General features: G+C 57.4%; 1 protein-coding gene across 1 annotated transcript in view; it reads right to left on the bottom strand.

Moving 5' to 3' along the window:
* Positions 1-17,920, bottom strand: part of PALD1 (phosphatase domain containing paladin 1) — a 34,466-nt gene extending 16,546 nt beyond the window's left edge. Inside the window, exons 1-17 of the mRNA XM_040624208.1 lie at positions 17,712-17,920; positions 14,962-15,064; positions 13,567-13,746; positions 12,017-12,181; positions 10,993-11,153; positions 10,689-10,764; positions 9,802-9,953; positions 9,352-9,451; positions 9,062-9,166; positions 6,857-6,952; positions 6,291-6,419; positions 5,692-5,808; positions 5,450-5,605; positions 4,951-5,133; positions 3,664-3,804; positions 3,392-3,463; positions 1,259-1,399 (exon numbers count right to left, since the gene is read on the bottom strand). Coding sequence (XP_040480142.1) covers positions 1,259-1,399; positions 3,392-3,463; positions 3,664-3,804; positions 4,951-5,133; positions 5,450-5,605; positions 5,692-5,808; positions 6,291-6,419; positions 6,857-6,952; positions 9,062-9,166; positions 9,352-9,451; positions 9,802-9,953; positions 10,689-10,764; positions 10,993-11,153; positions 12,017-12,181; positions 13,567-13,746; positions 14,962-15,064; positions 17,712-17,896 — 2,262 coding nt within the window. The 5' untranslated portion in view covers positions 17,897-17,920. The remainder of the gene's footprint in view (positions 1-1,258; positions 1,400-3,391; positions 3,464-3,663; positions 3,805-4,950; positions 5,134-5,449; positions 5,606-5,691; positions 5,809-6,290; positions 6,420-6,856; positions 6,953-9,061; positions 9,167-9,351; positions 9,452-9,801; positions 9,954-10,688; positions 10,765-10,992; positions 11,154-12,016; positions 12,182-13,566; positions 13,747-14,961; positions 15,065-17,711) is intronic.
* Positions 17,921-18,720: the final 800 nt, after the last annotated feature.

Consider the following 18,720-nt stretch of genomic DNA (forward strand, 5'->3'; position numbering starts at 1 on the left):
ATAAAGTGGTTATTAAGATGACAGCAAGAGGTGAGACTCAACTGCGGCAGATCCCCCAGTGTGGCCCCCCCACCAGGAGCATCAGCATCAGCTCAGAGCTTTCCAGACCTATGGAATCAGAAACTCAGAACGGAGCCCAGCAACGGGCCCCGCAGGCGATCTTGAAACTCACCGCAAATGGGGGCTCCTGCTTAGACCAGGTGCTTCTCCACCTTGACTATGCATTGCAATCACCTAGGGAACTTTAAAAACAAAAAACCCACACGCTGGCCCCCAAGCAGACCTACTAAATGAGACTCTCTATGGATGGAAGTCAGGCATGGGAATGTTTTAAAGCTCCCGTGTGAAACTAGTGTGCTGCGGGGGTGAAAAGGACTGGATTAGAGAGTGAAGAAGCCTTCTGCTCTTCAGCCTCTCTGAGAGTTTGGCCCAGGCCTGGCTCACTAAGGCCACCTGGTGGCCATACTGGGGAACGACTCTATATCTTGCTTCTGCTCCACTCCCACCACCAGGAAACCCTGGATGGGGTTCAGGGATCCCTATCCTCCCACTGCTGAGGTCAGCAGCATCCTGGCCTCTGGAATGGAGATGGGTGAACTTGGTTACCAGAAGGTAATGTCAAGTCATCTGACTGGGCCAGGAGATCTGTGTATGATAGAGTCCCATAGACTAACGGAAAGGCACATTTTTTTCTAAATAGGCTGAAATTCTGGATTTTTACATAAAATTTGTAATTTATGGGAACCTTTTCATTTTTAGCATTTCATGAGTTATCCAAACACAATTTTTAACTGAGAAGGTCAATCTGGGGGCCAGTCCCAGCCCCCAGACAGCACAGACGTACACAGGTCCTGAGTGGGCAGTCGTGCGGCATCAGTCATTAAAAGACTGAACGGCTGCCCTGCTGCTCGCCTGCCAACCCCCTGGAGTGGCCCCATCTACCAACCTGACTCCTGCCCGGGACCCGCAGCAGTCCCCACGACCCAGAACCTGAAGAGTTAACACCTACCACCACAGGGGTCTGGGACAGGGTGTTGGTTCTGACTGGCCACACCCCTGACTGGTCCTGGGGCTGCCACAGCTGTCAAATACTCTGAATGTCAGCGGCGCATACACCTCACCAAGCACTCCCAAATCAAGCCGGGGGAGCCGGGACTGGGTGTGTTTCCATCTCATAGGTCACTTCCAGGTGAAAAAGTAACAGAACCACACCTCACTGTGCACGGGGGAGGGACACCTGAGTCGGGGCAAGGCTCACCTGGCGGTAGGTACAGATGATGATCTCCCGCAGGTGGTAGTGCATGGGCGTCATGGTCTCACTGACAATGTCCAGGGCCGCATCCACCTCCTTCTTCACACGGTGCCCGTCAGGCAGCAGCTGCACCACCTTCATCACCACCTGGGGCCGGGGGGGCAGAGAGAAAACAAAGGGGGGTTGGTGGGGCCTCCAGCCCCAGCAACAGGCTCACCCTACACAAAGGGCCACCTTGTCAAGGCCCATCTCAACAAGTGGTGCTGGAAAAATTGGATAGTCACGTGCAAATTTAACTCAAAATGGATCAAAGACCTAAACATGTGCTAAAACCATGAAACTCATAGAAGAAAACAGGAAAACATCATGATGTTGCCCGTAGCAATGACTTCTTGGACAGGACATCAGAAGCACAGGCACAAAAGAAAGGACACCATCAACGGCATAAAAAGGCAACCAGTGGAACGAAAGGGAGTATTTGCAAATCACATCTCTAATAAGGGATGGAGATCCAGAATATATTTAAAAATTCCCATCACTCAACAACAAAACAAACCAAATCAAAAATGGGCAACGACCTTGAACAGGCCTATCCTCATAGAAGACATGCAGGTAGCCAACGAGCCCAAGGCTCAGCCTCACTTGTCATCGGGGAAATGCAACTCAAAACCACAATGAGATACCACCTCACATCCACCAGGATGGCCACCACCAGAACAGAAAACAACAAGGGTTGGCAAAAACGTGGGGAAACTTAACCTCCGGTGCTTTGCTGGTGGATACGTAAAATGGCGCCACTGCCACAGACAACATGACCGTTGTTTAAAAATTAAGCAGGTTGCCAATATGATCTGGCAATTCCACTTCTGAAAGTGCAAGCAGATATCCGAACAGGTATTTATACTCCCGTGTTCATAGCAGCATGATTCATAATCACCAAAAGGTGACAGTGACCCAAGTGTCCACCAACAGATGAGCGGATAAACAAATCGTGGTCCGTACATACAACAGGGTATTACTCAGCCTGAAAAAGGAGTGAAAGCTAATAGACCCTCAATGTGGATGAATCTTGAGTACATTTTGCTAAATGAAATAGACCAGACAAAAAAGGACAAAGACTGGGTGATTCTACTTGTATGACATATAAGGAACAGTCAAATCCATAGAGATAGAAAGTAGAACAGTAGTCACCAGCAGCTGGGGAGGGAGGAATGGGGAGTTCCTGTTTTATGGGTATGGTCGGTGTACAATCAAGAGAAAGTTCTGGAGACGGATGGCAGTAATGGTTGCACGGCAAAGTGAATGTACTCAGTGCCACAGAACTGTACACTTAAACATGGTGCAAATGGTAAATTATACAATATGTACATTTTACCACAGTGAAAAAAATAAAAATCTAAGAATCAGCGAATCAGCAAGGAGAAGGAAGAGAGGAGTTTCAAGAGAGGGAACAGCATAGGCAAAGGCCAAGAAGCTGAGGGAGTTTGGCAAGTTTGAGGGAGCACGTAAAGGACAGGGTGACAGGACAGCAGGGACAGTAGGGGAGGGGAATGTGATGAGGCCAGCCGACGAGGCAGGAGCCGACCACAGCACCAACACCAGAGAGCCGCACGCCAGCTCTGAGCGCCACATTCCCCCCTCTGTAAGATAGGGACCCCACTGCCTACTTGCAAGGTGTCAGGGGTGATGACATGTGGCAGGTACACAATACAGGGGTGACTAAATCGGAAATGTGAGTGGCCGTCCACCCAGTGCCCTGGACTGAAACAGGGGTGGGGTGGGACAGGCCACGGCCCGGCAGCAAGGTCACCAGCCACAGCTGGAGCCCAGACGCCTGTGAGGCAGCTGTTCAGCGTCACCCAGACAAGATGTGGCCAGGGGCCTCCCCCAGGGCACAGAGCAGCGGCAGGGCCAAGCAGAGGGGGCTCAGTCTAGCCCCCTCTTCTCCAAGAGCCATCTGTCAGGGCCCAGAGCCAAGCTGACCATGCTTTGGCTTGCTTATCTGTGAAATGGGAGCAGGCGAGCACTGCGATGCAGACATAATTAAGAAGAGCTCTGAAGATCCCCCAGACCTACCGGCAAGACTCGCCCTCTCCCCTCACCCAGGTGTCCCCGGGGGGCCCCTTGGGGTGTACTCACCTCAAACTCACCCTTGGTGAACTTGGCATCAGGCACACTCACGAGCTCCTCCTCGCCCACCTCGGGGAAGCCCTGAGAGAGGACAGCTGCTGGGACAGGGAGCACGTCCGTCCAGGTGGCGCCCTCCCCCACGTGAGGAACCCAGGACTGGCGGGAGAGGCTCCGGGACCACGCCATGCACCATCCCTGTCCCCCACACGCTCCTGCCACAGCCAGGGTCCCAGGGGCCGAGCACCACCCTGCCCTGTCTACGCGGGACAGGCCACACATACCTGCATGTGCCAGAAGGCGAGCACGGCCACCACCATGGCGGTCGTGGTCCGGCCCTGACCACTGAGGCAGCTGAACACAAAGCCAGTGCCCGGGTCCTTGGCGAGGGCAGCCCGCAGAGCCTCGAGCAGTCGGTCAAAATCCTGGGTGGGGGGACCGGGGTCTGAGTCAGGCAGCGGGCACTCCAGGCTGAAGACTCCCGACGCGGCCCACCCCTCCAGATGGCAACCCCAAAGCAGCTTTCCTGGGACAGCCGGGCCGGGCCCTATGTCAGCCCCACAACCTGCGTGCTCACAGTTCAGCTCCCGTCAGTACCCACGGGACTGCCACCGCCCCCTGCCCCAGGCCCCGGGCCAGACGCGAGAGCGCACGCACACACGCACGCACACGCACACACGCACACGCACGCACACGCACACACACACCCTCCACCAGGCAGGACACGACGCATGTGCATGCCACTCCCACGTGCTGTGTCCTCCAGGGCTGCGCAGGGACCCCCCCCGCCCCGCTCTTGCCTGAGAGGGACCCAACCCAGGTCCCAGCCTGAGGGCAGGGGTCAGACCTCAGCCGGTCACTGCCGCATGGGTCCACCAGGGGGCGACAAACAACGGGAACCGAGAACCACGGAGGCAGGAACTACAAGCCCCCATCCCTGCCTCTTCCAGGCTGCACATCAGAGGTCCCCCCACATCCCCCCCAGAACCACACCCCGCACAGACACATCACCCAACAACTGATGTATCAACGCCCCGCACGCAATCATGCTGGGCACACGCACCACAGACCTATCCAAAGACCTTCAGACACACCAACCACATAGCCTCCTGCGAAGACTCGATCCTACAGAGAACACACGTACAACACACAAACGGCCTGGGGCACACACAAGCTCGCCACAACCCCCACACACATACCACACCACACAGTCCCCAAACACGCCTGCCCCATGCCCCTGGTACAAACAAGATGCACATACCAGACTGCATAGCAACACACCCACCACACACGTACACACTGCACAACGGCACCCACACACTGCAAACACCATGGGTACGCTCCCCCCACGCACACCTACAACACATAAGAAACACACAGGTGCGTCCACGCACTGCAGACACGACGCTCGGAAGGGAGCGAAGAACCACGTGGTCATATCTGAAGGCTCATGGAACGAGCTCCCAGTCCCTCGGGGGAGCTGCACCCACAGCCGAGGCCCAGGCCAGAGGGGGCGGCGGGAGAGGGCCTCCTCTGGCTCCCCAGAGGCCCAGCCCGCACAGCGCCCTCACCTGCTCGCAGGGGGCGCAGAAGTCGGGCAGCGGGATGCGGTGGTAAGTGAGGCCAGGGTAGGCCCCACGGTGCTGGGTGAAGACCTCCTTCGTGGTGAGGCACGTCTGGAACCTGAGGGTCGGTGGCCCCCCCGTGCCTGGGAGAGGCAGACTCAGGTGGGCCTTCAGCTGGGACTCCAGGTTCTAGAGGAGGGGGACAGAGGGCTCAGGCCACTGAGGCAGCCTCCAGGCCAGCCCCGCAAGGCCAGAGCCTGCCATGGCCAGGACCAGTCCTGGCGTTCATGTTCACCCCTGCCCCTTCCTGAGCCTCAGGAACCCAGAGCCAGGGAGATGGCCAAATAGAGATGTGACTCAGCCACTCCCTGAGTCTGCTCCTCTTGGAGCCTCGGTTTCTCCATCTTACAAGAGGAGCCTGCACGGGATCTTCCGAAGACCCTCCCAGGCCAATTTCCCAGAAGGCCCCCAAGGTAGGGGTGTGCGGAAGGCAGGAGGACCTCACCTCAAGCTGGTCGGAGGCCATGGGCGGCCCAGGCCACCGCAGACTGTGGGTGTGCCCGTCACACTCCAGCACGGCCTCCTCCCTCAGGTTGACCCATACGACCTGCCGTAGTTTCCTCTTGGCATCAGTCAGGTAGGCCAGGATACTCCCCAGGGCCTGGGGGGAGACAGGAGGGCCATCAGTGAAAGGGCTCAACCGCTGCCCCAACCCACGAGTGGACCTCGGGCCCCTGGGGTGGTCACCTTGGCGCTGGGCTGGGCTGTGCCATAGATGGGCATGCGGGGCACCCGCCGGAAGTTGGCCACGTCCATCTCTCTGACGGTGCTGAGTGCGTCTGGGGAGATGAGGTCGTCCGCCCCCTGTGGGGAGAGCAGCCAGCCTGGGACCCACAGCAGTTGACAGATTCAGAGCCTGGCCCAAGGTGGGGGAGGGGAGGGCAGGGCCCAGCCCTTTACAGTTTCCGAAGCACTTTCGCATACTTGGCACTTCGTCACCTCCCCGGCAAGGAGAAAGGCCAGAGTGCCCACTCTCCAGATGAGGACAATGAGAGCTCGGTGGCAAAGACATCAGAACCAGGCCTCCTGCCTCCTCGCCCGGAGCAGGTGAGTTTGAGAATGAGGAGAGGGAATGACAGCAGTGGCCAAAGCTGCAAACGCTTCTTGGGGCCTGAGATCAACCCCACGTCACTCCCAGGAAGAGTCACCACCCCAAAGGCCATCGCCCCTTTGTCTTCTGGGAAGGAGGGCAATGTTTAACCCAAGCCCTCAGGAATCAAGGGCCCACCAGCCCCGGGGGCAGCCCACACCCATTCCCACTTTCCCAGACAGCCAGCCACACTCACCAGAGAGCCCTTAGCGATGAGGTCCCCAGGGGCCACAGGCCCCGCTAAGCTCAGTGTCACAGGCAGGCGGTACAGCTCGGGATGGGCACAAAGCCAGCGGCTGAAACTGAGGGCAAAGGCCAGCGGGTACTGCAGCCCGAGGCAGAGAGAGACGGGAGTTCAGGGGCACGAGGCCATCCCAAACTCTCCCAGCTGGCCCTGTGGTGGGGGAGCCCCAGGAGACATCCATCATGGTCCAGGACAGGGAGAAGGGGTGAGGAGAGAAGACCAGGAGGTCCAAAGCAAGATCCTTCCAGGCCCTGATGACCCGGCTAAGGACAGGCCCTGGGGCCCAGAGGAGAGAGAGGTGGGCCCTCCCTTTGCCTGACCTGCTCTAGGACCACCAACTCTATCAGAGTCTTTCCATGACCCCACACCCACCTTCCTCTGGAACCAACACACACATCCCCACTCTCCTCCCCGGCTCCACAGGGGTCCTCGGTAACCCCATGCCAGTCAGTGTGGGGGACAGGGCAGGAGGGAGCCCGGGAGGAGGGCTCGTGGTTCCACTCAACCCCCAGCCCCACCTGCTCGTGCAGATAGTAGTTAAACAGGACCAGGTAGAAGTATCGCTCCAGGCTCTGCAGCGCCCTCTGCCGGACACCGTGCTGGCTGCAGCTTCCCTGAGAGGGGGCGTGGGTGGTAAAGACAGGGCTCCGGGGCCACCAGGTCCCCATCCCCGGAAAAGGGCAGGATTTAAGCCTCAGAAATTCCTGGAACACAATCTACCCCTCCCTTTATAACACAGTTCTGCCAGGCTGGAAATTCTTCCCAGCATCTAACACTATCCCATTGGCCGCGATTAATCTATGGCCCAGGGGAAGCTGTTGGTGACTACCCCAGAGCCCCTGCTATCAGCACAGGGACCGCCTCGCCCACCGGGGCTGTGCCCAGAGACAGGCCGGGACCCCCCCCCGCCCCCGCTTTGCAACAAGCCGTGCACATGCAGGGCCATGCATAATCGTGTTGAGGAAGCAAGAATATAAACACCCTTCTCTAAGCCAGAGGCCCTCCCTTAAGAACTGTGACCCACCCCACAAGAGAACAAAAAGACCCTCCTAACAGTGCTCCAAGGGGGCCATGATTTTTATCCTTACTTTACAGAGATTCTGAGAAATGAGCTGACTTGCTCAATCAGGCCGCTGATGGCAAGGAGAGCCGGATCCCCAAACAAATGTCCTAACCCCAGCCCAGCTGCTCAGGGGGTAAGGAGCTGTCACAGCGAATCCCAAGTTCCCTCTCTCCACCTTCGGATCTCAGGGTTCGCCTGCTGGGTGAGGGTCACCTTCTGGAGGGCAAGTGCGATTCATAGCGGCCCGAGAGAAATGTCATGCCCTTTGATTACATTGAACTCCATCTTTTGGAATCTAGGCCAGAGATCGGCTAACTTCTGTTTCTATAAAAGGCCAGGCAGAATATTCTAGGGTCTCTGCTTTACCTGCCCAACTCGGCCACTGCAGCGTGAGAGAGCCACAGACGGTGCTGAACTGAATGGGCAAGACCACGTTCCAATAAAACTTATTCACGAAAACAAGGTGGAGGTTTGGATTTGGCCCATGGGTCACAGTTGGCCAACCTCTAATCTAGACTAAGGGAAAATCCTAAATACACAACAGCTTCATTTTCATGAAGTTATGCTGATGCAAAAGAATTTACAGTGATGAGGAACTGGAAGCAACTCGACTGTCCAACCAGAGGGGCCTGGTTAGTAAACCATGACAGGTGACATCCCAGGGACACCTGCTCCGTGCCAGGCTCCCTTCTAAGGCCTTCATGGCTCTTATCTCAGCTGATCCTCACAACAACTCTGTGGGGTGGTTATTACTCGTGGCTCCATTTTACAAGTGGGGAAACTGAGGCGCAGAGCAGTGAAGCAGGTGGCCCACGTCCACACACCTGTAGGTGGCAGAGCCAGGACCGGCCCCCAGGTGGTCAGGTCAGATGGGGTCTTAACCTAGCAGGCCGACGATGGCTGAAGTCACACAGCCGGCAAGAACCACGATGACAAAAGCAGGGATGGCTCGGGGGGCTGAGGAGAAGGGCTATAAGCAGGCCGCAAACAGGCCCTCGGGCGCCCGACACAAGAACATCACAAACAAAGCATAGGGGAGGAAGCCTGCCCCAAACGCTCCCGGCAGCCGTGCTGGCACGATGGGTGACTTTCTGCCTGCTCCAATTTCTCAATTTTCTGTACTGTATGCTATTGCTTCTAAAAGATATTGTTTTAAAGTGTCAAAGAAGAAAAAGCCTCTGCAGGCCTTAGATTCCTTCCACCCACTGTGCGCAAACACCATCAAGACAAGGCCTCTCCCCAGAGCAGAGGGATGGGGCTGCTGAGAGAGCCCAGAGCCCATCACTCTTCCAGAAGCAGCGGGCTGGACCAGACCCTGGCCTACCCAACGAAACAGCAAGGGACTGATTCGCAGAGGGGGGAGCCAGGAGCAGTCTGGGAAGTCTCTGGATCCAGAGGCCCCCGGCACCCCCACCAGCAGCCCCTTCCTCCATCCTGTTTATTCTGCAGCGAGGGGACCTGGCCAGAGAAAGTAAACTTCCCCTCTTCCTTGTCCGTCCTTCCTGAGGGCCCAGCTCCTCTATCTCTCCTTCCTCTGAATGCCTCTCTTCTCTGGGAGAAGCAGCCACCAGGAACAGTCGGTCGGAAAGAAGCCAGTCAACAGGCCTAACAAAATGAGGTCGCAGGACTCGGGCAAAAGCAGACCCTGTCCAGGACTTACCTGGGCTGGGCTCTCTGGCCGGGGGCCTTCCAGCGTCCTCTGGTGTTCCAAGACGACCTCCTTCAGGTCATGCAGCTCGGCACAGGTGGTGATGGCTCTGTCCACCTGGGGCCGAGACCAGGCCCGGGAGGGCAGCAGGGAGGGAGCAGGGCCGGGGAGAGACAGCGGAGACGGAAGAGAAAGGGAAAGATGGGTTTGTCAAGAAGGGTGCAGTGCAGGAGAGCAAGAGAACCCACCAGCGGAGGAGCGCGCGCCCCTCCACTGCCCCTGCCCCCAGCCCCCTGGCTCACCTCGTCCACCATCTTCCTCCCCTGAGGCACCATGTGGAGAAAGCTCTGGATCAGCTGGAGCTGCTCCAGGGGCAGGGGCTTGGTCTGCAGGGGGACGGCACTGACAAGGAAGGGGTCAGTAGCAGAGGCAGTACCCCCAAAGCCCTCTACCACTGCCCCCCTGTTGACATTTCCATTCTCATGGCCGCTGAGGGACACTAACTACAGGCTCCAAGTCTTCCTTCCCATTCAGGTTGGGGGAAGCAAGGGGTATTCTCGCCAGTGGGGAAACCGAGGTCCAGAAAGGTCAAGCGACTTTTTCCACATTACTCAGCAAGTCTGTGGCAACCCAGGAAATGAACCCCACATGCCCCACCTCCAGCTCTGGCCCTGGGCTCCTGATGCGTCCCCAGCATTCTGGCAGCCCTGTCCCCTCCTCTCCTCAACCCTGCGGCGCCTTGGGACACTCACTCTGGCCTCGACGCAGCCCCGCTCTGGTGAAACAGGACGAGGGTACCCAGGGTCATTCCCAGGTTGGTCCTGCCCACGCCTGTCTGGCAGCTGAAGAGTAGCGCAGGGGGAGGCCCGTGGGCATCTCGGAGCAGCAGCAGACTGGGGGTTTCCTGGGAAAGACCATGACCGTCAGCAACAGTGTGATGTGGAAACCCCTCCGCCAGGACCAAGTCAGGGGAGGGGGGTCATGACATCGGCCCATCCGCGCCCGCAGTCTCTGGCGAGCGGGGCCTAGAGGGGTGGCTCAGCCGCTTTTACCAAGCTTCAAAGCCCAGGCTGCTCCACCTGCCCCGAGGAGCACGGCCCTGCCTCCTTCCCAGGCCCTGGGGGAGCTCGACCAGCTGGTCCTGGGGGTGAGACTGCTCGGAGGGGACAGGCCTGTATTTGACAAGCCTGTGAGATGCACATTAAATAAGGTGGCCCCCCGCAAATTAAATAAGGGAAAGAAACAGCACCAGTCCTCAGGAAACACCAGCTCAAGAAGCTATGGATAAGAACGTTTTAGCCCCAGTACCTAGATGTCTAGAGAGGTCAGGTGATTCGTCCAAGATCACACAGCAAGTTAGCAGCTGAGCCTGCCCAGAGTCCAGGCCTTCAGACCGTCAGCGCTGGGCTGTCATTAGAGAATGTGCAAAGACACCCCCCCACAGAGATACACACACACGCACACACACACGCACACGCATTCCACCTCCTGCACAACACAGAAGGAAACCTTCCTCTGAGGAAAGCCAGGAGCCACGCTGGCCCTGAGTATCACCATGGAGACAGGGCCTAGACCTTGACCTGCTCTCCAGGGTCCTGTCCCTCCTCTGCTCCCACCACCCCCTCCTGCCCTGACTTACCCGGAGGACATTCACGAAGGCATCAAACTGGGCTTCCAGGGGGGCCCCTTGCTCTGGCAGGGGCAGGCGGTGGTACCTGCCAGGTGAGGGGGAGAGACCCATCAGGCGGGCCACACAGCCCGGGCACCCCCCTACCCCTGCATCCCTGTGGGAGAGATGGGTGTGGGGAGCTCAGCCCAACCTGCAGACAGTGACACTGAGGCCATGGCTGGGGAGCAGGGCCAGAGAGCACCCCTGCCCAGCACACTGGCGTCCACGCGGCCCGAGTCATCTGCTGACCCCAGGCCAGACGGGCGCTCAGTACCTGTAGGTGGGCTGCAGGAAGAGGGGCCGCTTGTACACCTCCTCGGTCACATGCACATCGTCCTCGCCCCGGACGGCCACGGCGTGGGGCTCCCCCAGCAGGTGGTCGATGTTGTGGTACACGTGGTACGTGTTCTCACTCAGCCGGGCAAAGTCGTGGATCTGCGTGGAGGAGTGGGGGCCGGAGGGCCCTGACTGGTCTGCAGGCCCCTGCTGGCCCTCGTGGCTGAGCTCTAGAGCCAGGAGACCACACAGAGGCCGCGGACAGGCTGCTCTTCCCCCCCGGGGAACCACCTGGCCGGAGGTGCTCTGTGCCCTGAGAGTCCTGATGGGATGGAGGCGGCCAGTGGTCCGAGGGCGGCCGCCTATGCACGAGATGACACAGCCCACGCTGGGGCAAGGGAGAAGTGTCCTGCCCTGTGGGCAGCAGGAATCAGCTAAGCCACCAGCCTCAAGGACAGGGGAAGCTCAGTCAGCTGGGCGCTAGAGGAGACGAGGCCCCAAAGGGAGATGGGAGACAGCCAGGTTCCTGCCTGTGGGAGCCTCTGGGGGCACCGTGACTCCACGCACACGACATTGGTGTGTCACCAGCATCAGAAACCTTGACAGGCCCCCAGGTTGTGAAGGAGAAGAGCAGAGGCACCTCAGGGACGGAGGCCCATCAAGAGAAGGGACTCGCCCAGGCCTCAAAGCTCACAGAGGGCTGACCTCCGTGTTGGGGCTCCTAGTCTAACGCTCCTTTCACTCCACCAGGGCCCTGCTAAATAGGGTGCAGAGTGTGGAGGAGGCGAGGGTGAGAAAGGGGCAGAAGCAAACAGAGCATAGGCATAGGAAGCCGGGCATAGGAAGTCCTTCCTCTGGCTTCCCGTGAGCTGGCCTTGCAGCCAGCTACTCGCCCAAGCAGGGCAGAGGACCGGGTGAGGATGGGCCGGTGAGAGCAAAGTTGGCCTGGGGGCTACGGTCCCAACTCAGCTGCCCATGGCCTGCCACGGAGGGGGGCATCCACCCACACCAGTGACCCTCACCTCTTTCCGGATGGCCAGCTCTAAGCTCTCTGCCTGGATCCCAGGTCCCAGGCCCTGGAGGTTCTCGTGAAGATTCTGCTTATCTCGCGGTGTGTAGGGCACGAAGTCTTCCTCAGCGCGCAGAAACAGCACGGGCTCCTCCCGCACACAGAAGATGATGCACTCCTGCCAGGGGCCAGCGGGGGAAGCAGACGTCCCCACTGTCCAGTGCAGAGAGCCGCCCTCCCGCCTCACCGCTGTGCCTTTGTGCACACTGCTCCCCCTCCTTGAGCGCCTGCCCCCCCACCCTATCCCTGCAACATGAATCCTACCCAAGAAGCAAAGCTCCATCCAAATGTCACCTGCTCCTGACTCCCCCTCTTCTTGGGGCCAACAGCCCCTTGTCTGAAGCTCATGGTGTTAATTCCTGCTTCACCCTAACATGATCGGTGAATATATCTCCCTTCGTGGACTACAGGTTCCTTACAGGGAGAACCGTGTCCTGATCGTTTTTACATCCCCACCCTTCTGAGCACAAAATGCCGCATAAATCAAGTGCTTGATAAACGCCGGGGGAAGAAATGAATGCCCGCCACCACCATGCCATCCTTCATTCACTGAGCACCTTACACAGAAAGAGAGACACGTGGGCAGACCCTTCCCTGTGGAACTTGCCGTCAGGGTGGGAAACAGGATCCGCCCAGAGCTAACACCCCACCCCACTCTGGTTCACTTCGGACTCTCCAGCTAAACCCCAGGTCGAACCAGACCGGCTGCCCACACTGAGCCTGCAACCACAGACCACCCTGAGCCCCTGTCCTGCAGACCCTCAAAACCCCACCTCGGCATCGGGCAGGAGAGAGGAGTCATTAAAAGCAGGCCTTTAGAGTCCGAATGCCTAGTTTGGGTCTCGGGACACCACTCCTCAGCTGTGTCACCCCTCCCCTCTGGGCCTCGGTCTCCTCCTCTGTGTAGGAGGAGTAACTGCCCTGGGGCGCCCGGGGGGCGCAGTCGTTAAGCGTCTGCCTTCGGCTCAGGGCGTGATCCCAGGTCCCCGGGATCGAGCCCCGCATCAGGCTCCTCCACTGGGAGCCTGCTTCTTCCTCTCCCACTCCCCCTGCTTGTGTTCCCTCTCTTGCTGGCTGTCTCTCTCTCTGTCAAATAAATAAATAAAATCTTTAAAAAAAGAAAAAAAGGAGTAACTGCCCTGCCTTCATAGGGCTGACGCAAGGATCTGTGTCCACTGTGGTCATCATGCTGTGTTTCTCTTGTTATGACCTGGACCCTCTTGTCAACTTGTCGCCCTTCTCACTTCTCCAAGGTTCTCAAAGTGGGGTGTTTAAGGGGCTACTGACCTCAAGGCCCCCATGTCCACACACGACAGGGCAAAAAATATTGACCCAGAACTTCCCAACCATGCCGACCACAATGCTCATCATGGCATTCAAGGCCTGGCAGAGCCTGGTCTGCGTCCCCAGGTACTGTCCCCACATCATGTGGCCAGGCCCCTCCCAGGAGCCCCTTTGCCAGATTTGGGGGGAGAGACCCTGCCCGGAAGCAGCCCTGCTTACCCTGTGTCCATCCTTCTGGAGTTTCTGGAGGACCCGCCTGAATCCAGAGAGGCTGGGCTGTCCCATGCCAAACACGGGGAGCCCACCTCGCACCTGCCGGAAGTTGGGGGCCCCACAGCTCCGCACAGTGTCCAGTACATCCATCTTCTCCGCAACGTCCCGCACCAGAAAGTAGCGTCCCTGGCAGGGGAAGAGCCACAGGGGCTTACTCAGATGGCTCGGGACATCTTCTATAAGTGGAGCTCTGTCCCAGGCCCCAGAGGATGGGGAGCAGAGACATGCGGCAGGGACATGGTCTTCAAGTTGTCTACAAGCTTTTGGAAAAAACAAACAAAATGTGTGACCATCTGTGGTCCCAAGAAGAGTGTCATTTAGCATGGCGAAAGGAAAAACAACGCCTTCTGATGGGGAATCAGAGAAGGCTTCATGTAGGAGGCGGCATCAGAGGCAGGCCTTGAGGAAAGAAAGCAGGGAGAGGCACTTCAGGGGCAGGAAAGTGAGGCTGGCTGTAGGGTGGGGCCCGAAGCTCTCCAGGAAGAAGGCAAATGTCTCCCTTGGCCAGAGGAAGGGCTTGGAGCAGGGGCCCAAGCAGGGAGTCACAGCCAGGGCCCCAGGAGTCAGCTAGAGGAAAACTGCACTAGCCCCTTCCTGAGGTCCTGAAGCTTGGAGGACAAGCAGGGCTCTCCCCTCCCCAGCTGGGGGTGATGGATGCAACGACAGAGTAAAAGGGTGAGAGCAAGAGGCACCAGGAGAATTCATTCCTGGGCACAAGGGAGCTCAGTCATCATCTGGCCATGCCCTTCCAACAGGACCCACACATTGCCTGACAGATTAGAAATGGAACCAGTTCTTCCAGACACCAGAAAATCCCAGATACTCTTTCGATAAGCACAGTTTAATCACGATTATCCATTTGCTGACTATTTACTGAGTACCTTCACGGTTCTGGGGCACTGTTCTAGGGCCGCGGGCTACAGCAGAGAACAAGAAAAATGAAAGTCATCTGCGTGTGTGGACCTGGCTTTCTAGGGAATATGTGAGGGAAAAAACAGCTAAGCCAGAGAAGTTCTAGAGTGTAGAGAATGGGCTGGAGATCCCCTGGCTCGGGGGAGCCGTCTGGGGCTCTGACTCTGTTCTCACTGCTGCTCCGAGGGCGGGGTGTGGGCAGACCAGGGCCAGGCAGGAACCTGCCAGAAGAGACAAGCAGGGGGCTCCACAGGGCAGGGGGTGCGGCCCCAGGAAACCAGGGGGTGAGAGGAAATGCGTGAGGACACCAAAGGGGGGTAGAGAGAAGGGGCAAGTGGGGAAAGCAGGAAGGAGGGACCCTGTGAGGAAGGAGGACCAGAGGAGGGTGGGGGAGGCTGAAGGGGGAGGGAGGGGCCGGGCCGACCTCACCTGCACCAGGTAGTGCTCAGGAGTGGCATCTGAGAGCCGGCCCAGCGTGTAATGGGCCTTGAGCAGCTCCTCATGGATCTGGAACTCCTCCTTGCAGTTGTACCTGCCAGGGAAGAATGAAGCCCGAGTCAGGAAACCTTCATGATCAGGGTACCCTCTGCCCTCACCAGACCCCACAACAGGGCCAGCCCACCCACGCCCATGCAGCTACCCGTCTGTGGCAGAGACAGCCTGCTGTCCCCAATATCCACCCTCCCCTTCTTCCTCAGCAACAGAATCCTGGAATTGTGACTTGGCCATCCAGCTGAGGACTACATTTCCCAGCCTCCTTTGCAGCTAGGATTGTCATGTGATTAAGTTTGGGCCAATGGGCTATGAGGAGGAGTGATAATATGTACAACTTCTGGGCCATTCCCTTAAAGGGAAGGTGAATGCCTTCTACTTTCTCTCCTTCTCCCTGGCTAGCTTCCAGAAGTGACGGCGAGAAGTAGATGCTGATGATGGTGGGGAAACAAGAGAGGAGGAGCCTGGCTGATCACAGAGCGGCCATTCCAGCCTGGCGCACCTCCCAGACTCTTGTGTAGAGAGAAGCTTCGATCTTGTTTAAGACCTCCTATTCGAGGGTAACTTGGGTCCCAGGGGACCCTTGCATCAGATTGTCTCTGAGAACCATCCCACACTGACAATCCCACAGCACAGGGAGGGGGCTCAGGACACAGGCATTGGGGTTGCGTGACCTGGGCATGAACCCAACTCCACCGCTCGGCAACTTCATGGCTTTGGAGTTACTCACTCTCTCTGCGGCTCCCTTTCCAGTAATTCTCACCTCCTAGGGCCGCTGTGAGAACTCAAGGCACTGCTGAAGGGAAGTGCTCAGCCAAGGGCCTCGGGCACAGTTAGCGCTTATTAATATAATTATTTTTACTGGTCGCAGTGCTACCTCCACACGGGGCCATTTCAAACAAAACCCACGGGTATAAAACCAGATTTCTGCAGCTGCTACGCCAGGATGGGTCTGTACGCTCAAGACACAACAAGCTTCCGTGCTGATTATAACCGTGAAGAAGACACTCGCGCCCTGGTGTTTGCTCCTCTTTACAAAAGAACTGCGCCTAGGCAAGGGGGGGGCGGCGGAATGAGGGGGGCAGGGGAGCACTAAGCGAGGAGCCGAGAGACTTGGGGTCCCGCTACCAGCTCAGCCTCTGTGTGTCCCCACGCGGCGGACAAACCCCTCTACCCCCAGAGGCTCAGTACGTGTATTTAGATCCAGTTTTCACATCTGATCTAAAACGCATTCGATCAGGAGTCAGCAAACCTTTTATACCAAGAACTGGACAGTAAATACTTTTGACTTAAGGGCCGTACAGTTTCCGCTGGGCCCCCAACTCTGCTAGTGAAGCGTTACGTGTCCGCAGACAGTATATAAATGAATAGGAGTGGCAGTGTGCCGATAAAACTTTATTTACAAAAACAGACGCTAGGTGGGATTTGGTCCACAGGATACAATTTGCCAAACCCAGTGTTGGATGCTCTCTAAGGTCCCATCCCCCCAAACATGCTACAACCCAAGGGGTGCTGAGCTCATGCTGACTCCAGAAGGCACACACAGTCCCATGGTGGCAGATTCCTACAGCAGGCCCGTGACTGGTCTGAGCCACGCCACCTGGGTAAGTATTTTGCACGTCATCCCCATGTAATCTGATAAGAAAAACGAGACCCAGAGAGGGAATGGGATTTGCCCGAGGTCACAGAGCAAGGCCCAGCACGCGTGTCTCCGACACCGCCCTCAAGGACCAAACCTAGATGTGTCAGCTCTGGGAGAGAGACTACATACCGAGTCTCTTGCTGTAACGTCTCTTCTCTTCCCCTTATCACGAGCACAGTAATGGATTAGGATTCTAATTCCCCTGTCAGGCCGCAGAGCCAGCAGGCCGATTTATCACTCCCCTCCCCAAGTCTCCTTACACAGGGAGCCCCAGCTGCTGGGTCTCTGCCCAACTTCTAAGTGTGAACATGGTTCTTTCTTAGCTCCCTGCGTCCTACTTCCTGCATCCTGGAGGGGCCCAGAGGCAGATTCAACGTAAGACGAGGCTTCCCGATTCACCAGGAGACAGAGCCAATGCCTCTCTTGTCTTCCTGGGCTCTGGCTTCCAGCACCCACTCCTTCACTTGACCCACAGGGCACACGGGGTGGCAGAGCCCCCTCTGGACCCTCTTCCTCTGAATGCATGTAGTGTATCCAGGTGTCTCAAATTAGGGGGCCAGAACCAACCCTCAGCCCCCTCCAGGAAAGTCCCTCGAGGACCTAACTAAGAGAGTTGACCGAGAGCTTCCAGCTTCTTCACCCCACAGCTCTTTCACGACCTGGTATTAACCTCAGTTTCGAACCATAATTACCAGTTGTGAAAAATAAAAATCTAAATTTTATGCATCTAAGTGTATAAAATCCGTTTGAAAATGTTCAGCCAAAAATGATTTTCAAAAGGGTGTCCCCCCCTCCAGCCACTCCTCCTTCTCCATGCTTCCTAGCCCTGTGGTCATGAGCTAAGAGACCCACAACAGAGACCCACTCAGCCACTCGCTTGCTGTGTTACCCCAGACAAACTGCTTCACCTCTCTGGGCCTCAGTATCTTCATCTATGAAAGCGGTTTGTAGACTAAGTGCTCTATGCCACCACTCCTCCGGGCAGCCGCCCCAACCATGTCTTCCAGGGACACGGTCACACACACACCCACCCCCCGCCACTCACGTGATCACGACGGGGGCCACTTTGTTGGGGATGATGGACTTGGCCTTACTGTTGTGCAAGCCTGTGGTCTGGAAGGAGTGGACACTGAGCGAGTGCTGACCGTCCATCGTGCCGCCACCCTGGAGGCCCTCGAAGGGGGCGCCCGCCGAAACCGTCTGCTGGGCTGTGCTGGCCGTGGTACCCATAGTCCGCTGGCAGCTTCAGGACCCCAAACCTGCGGGATGCGAAGGCATGTGGTGGAGGAAGGGGTGGGAAAATCCACAGCAGGAAGGGACCTAGCCCACCGCCACCCCCACTGCCCAGACGCCAAGTCTGAGGCCCAGAAAGGGCACCTCAGCCTGTAGCTGGAGACAGAGGGCACGTCTGCCACCTCCCACAAGTTCACTGAGCGCCTACTGTGTGCCTGGCCCTTTGCTGCTGCTTTGGGAGGGTTCCGGGCATAAAGAGACATAAAGACACAGCCCCTGACCCCTTACAATTACACTCCTCTGGCAAAAATATGACCATTAGGAAGGGGTTAACCGTCCGCACCAGGTCAGGACCTAGGGCTCTAAGTGACTGGGTCAGGACACGTGGAGGCCGGGCCCCCCAGAAGGGGAGAAGAGGGAAGACCTGCGGCAGGTGCAGAGGGAAGTCAGGCTTGGCTCGGAAGAATGTGGATGGACGGTGGGGATTGGGGGAGGGGGGCAGCTCACTCAGTTAAGTGTCCAACTTGATTTCGACTCAGGTCATGATCTTAGAGTTATGAGATCGAGCCCAGCGGCAGGCTATGCTCTCAACAGGACGTCTGCCTGAGATTCTCCCTCTCCTCTCCCTCTCTAAAAATAATAAATCAGTCTTTTTAAAAAGAGAGAGAAAATGTGGATGGAAACAGGATGCAGGAGGACAGTCTAGCCGCGAATGTCACGAAATGAGGCTGGGGACATCCGAGGGTTCAGTGAAAGCACCAGGCCCCTGACCTTGGCATCACCATCATCGATATCACCATCAACAGCCAAAGCTTCCGTCC

The sequence above is a fragment of the Ursus maritimus genome, unplaced genomic scaffold, assembly GCF_017311325.1.
Source record: "Ursus maritimus isolate PB19 unplaced genomic scaffold, ASM1731132v1 scaffold_7, whole genome shotgun sequence".
In the NCBI taxonomy this organism is placed as follows: domain Eukaryota; kingdom Metazoa; phylum Chordata; class Mammalia; order Carnivora; family Ursidae; genus Ursus; species Ursus maritimus.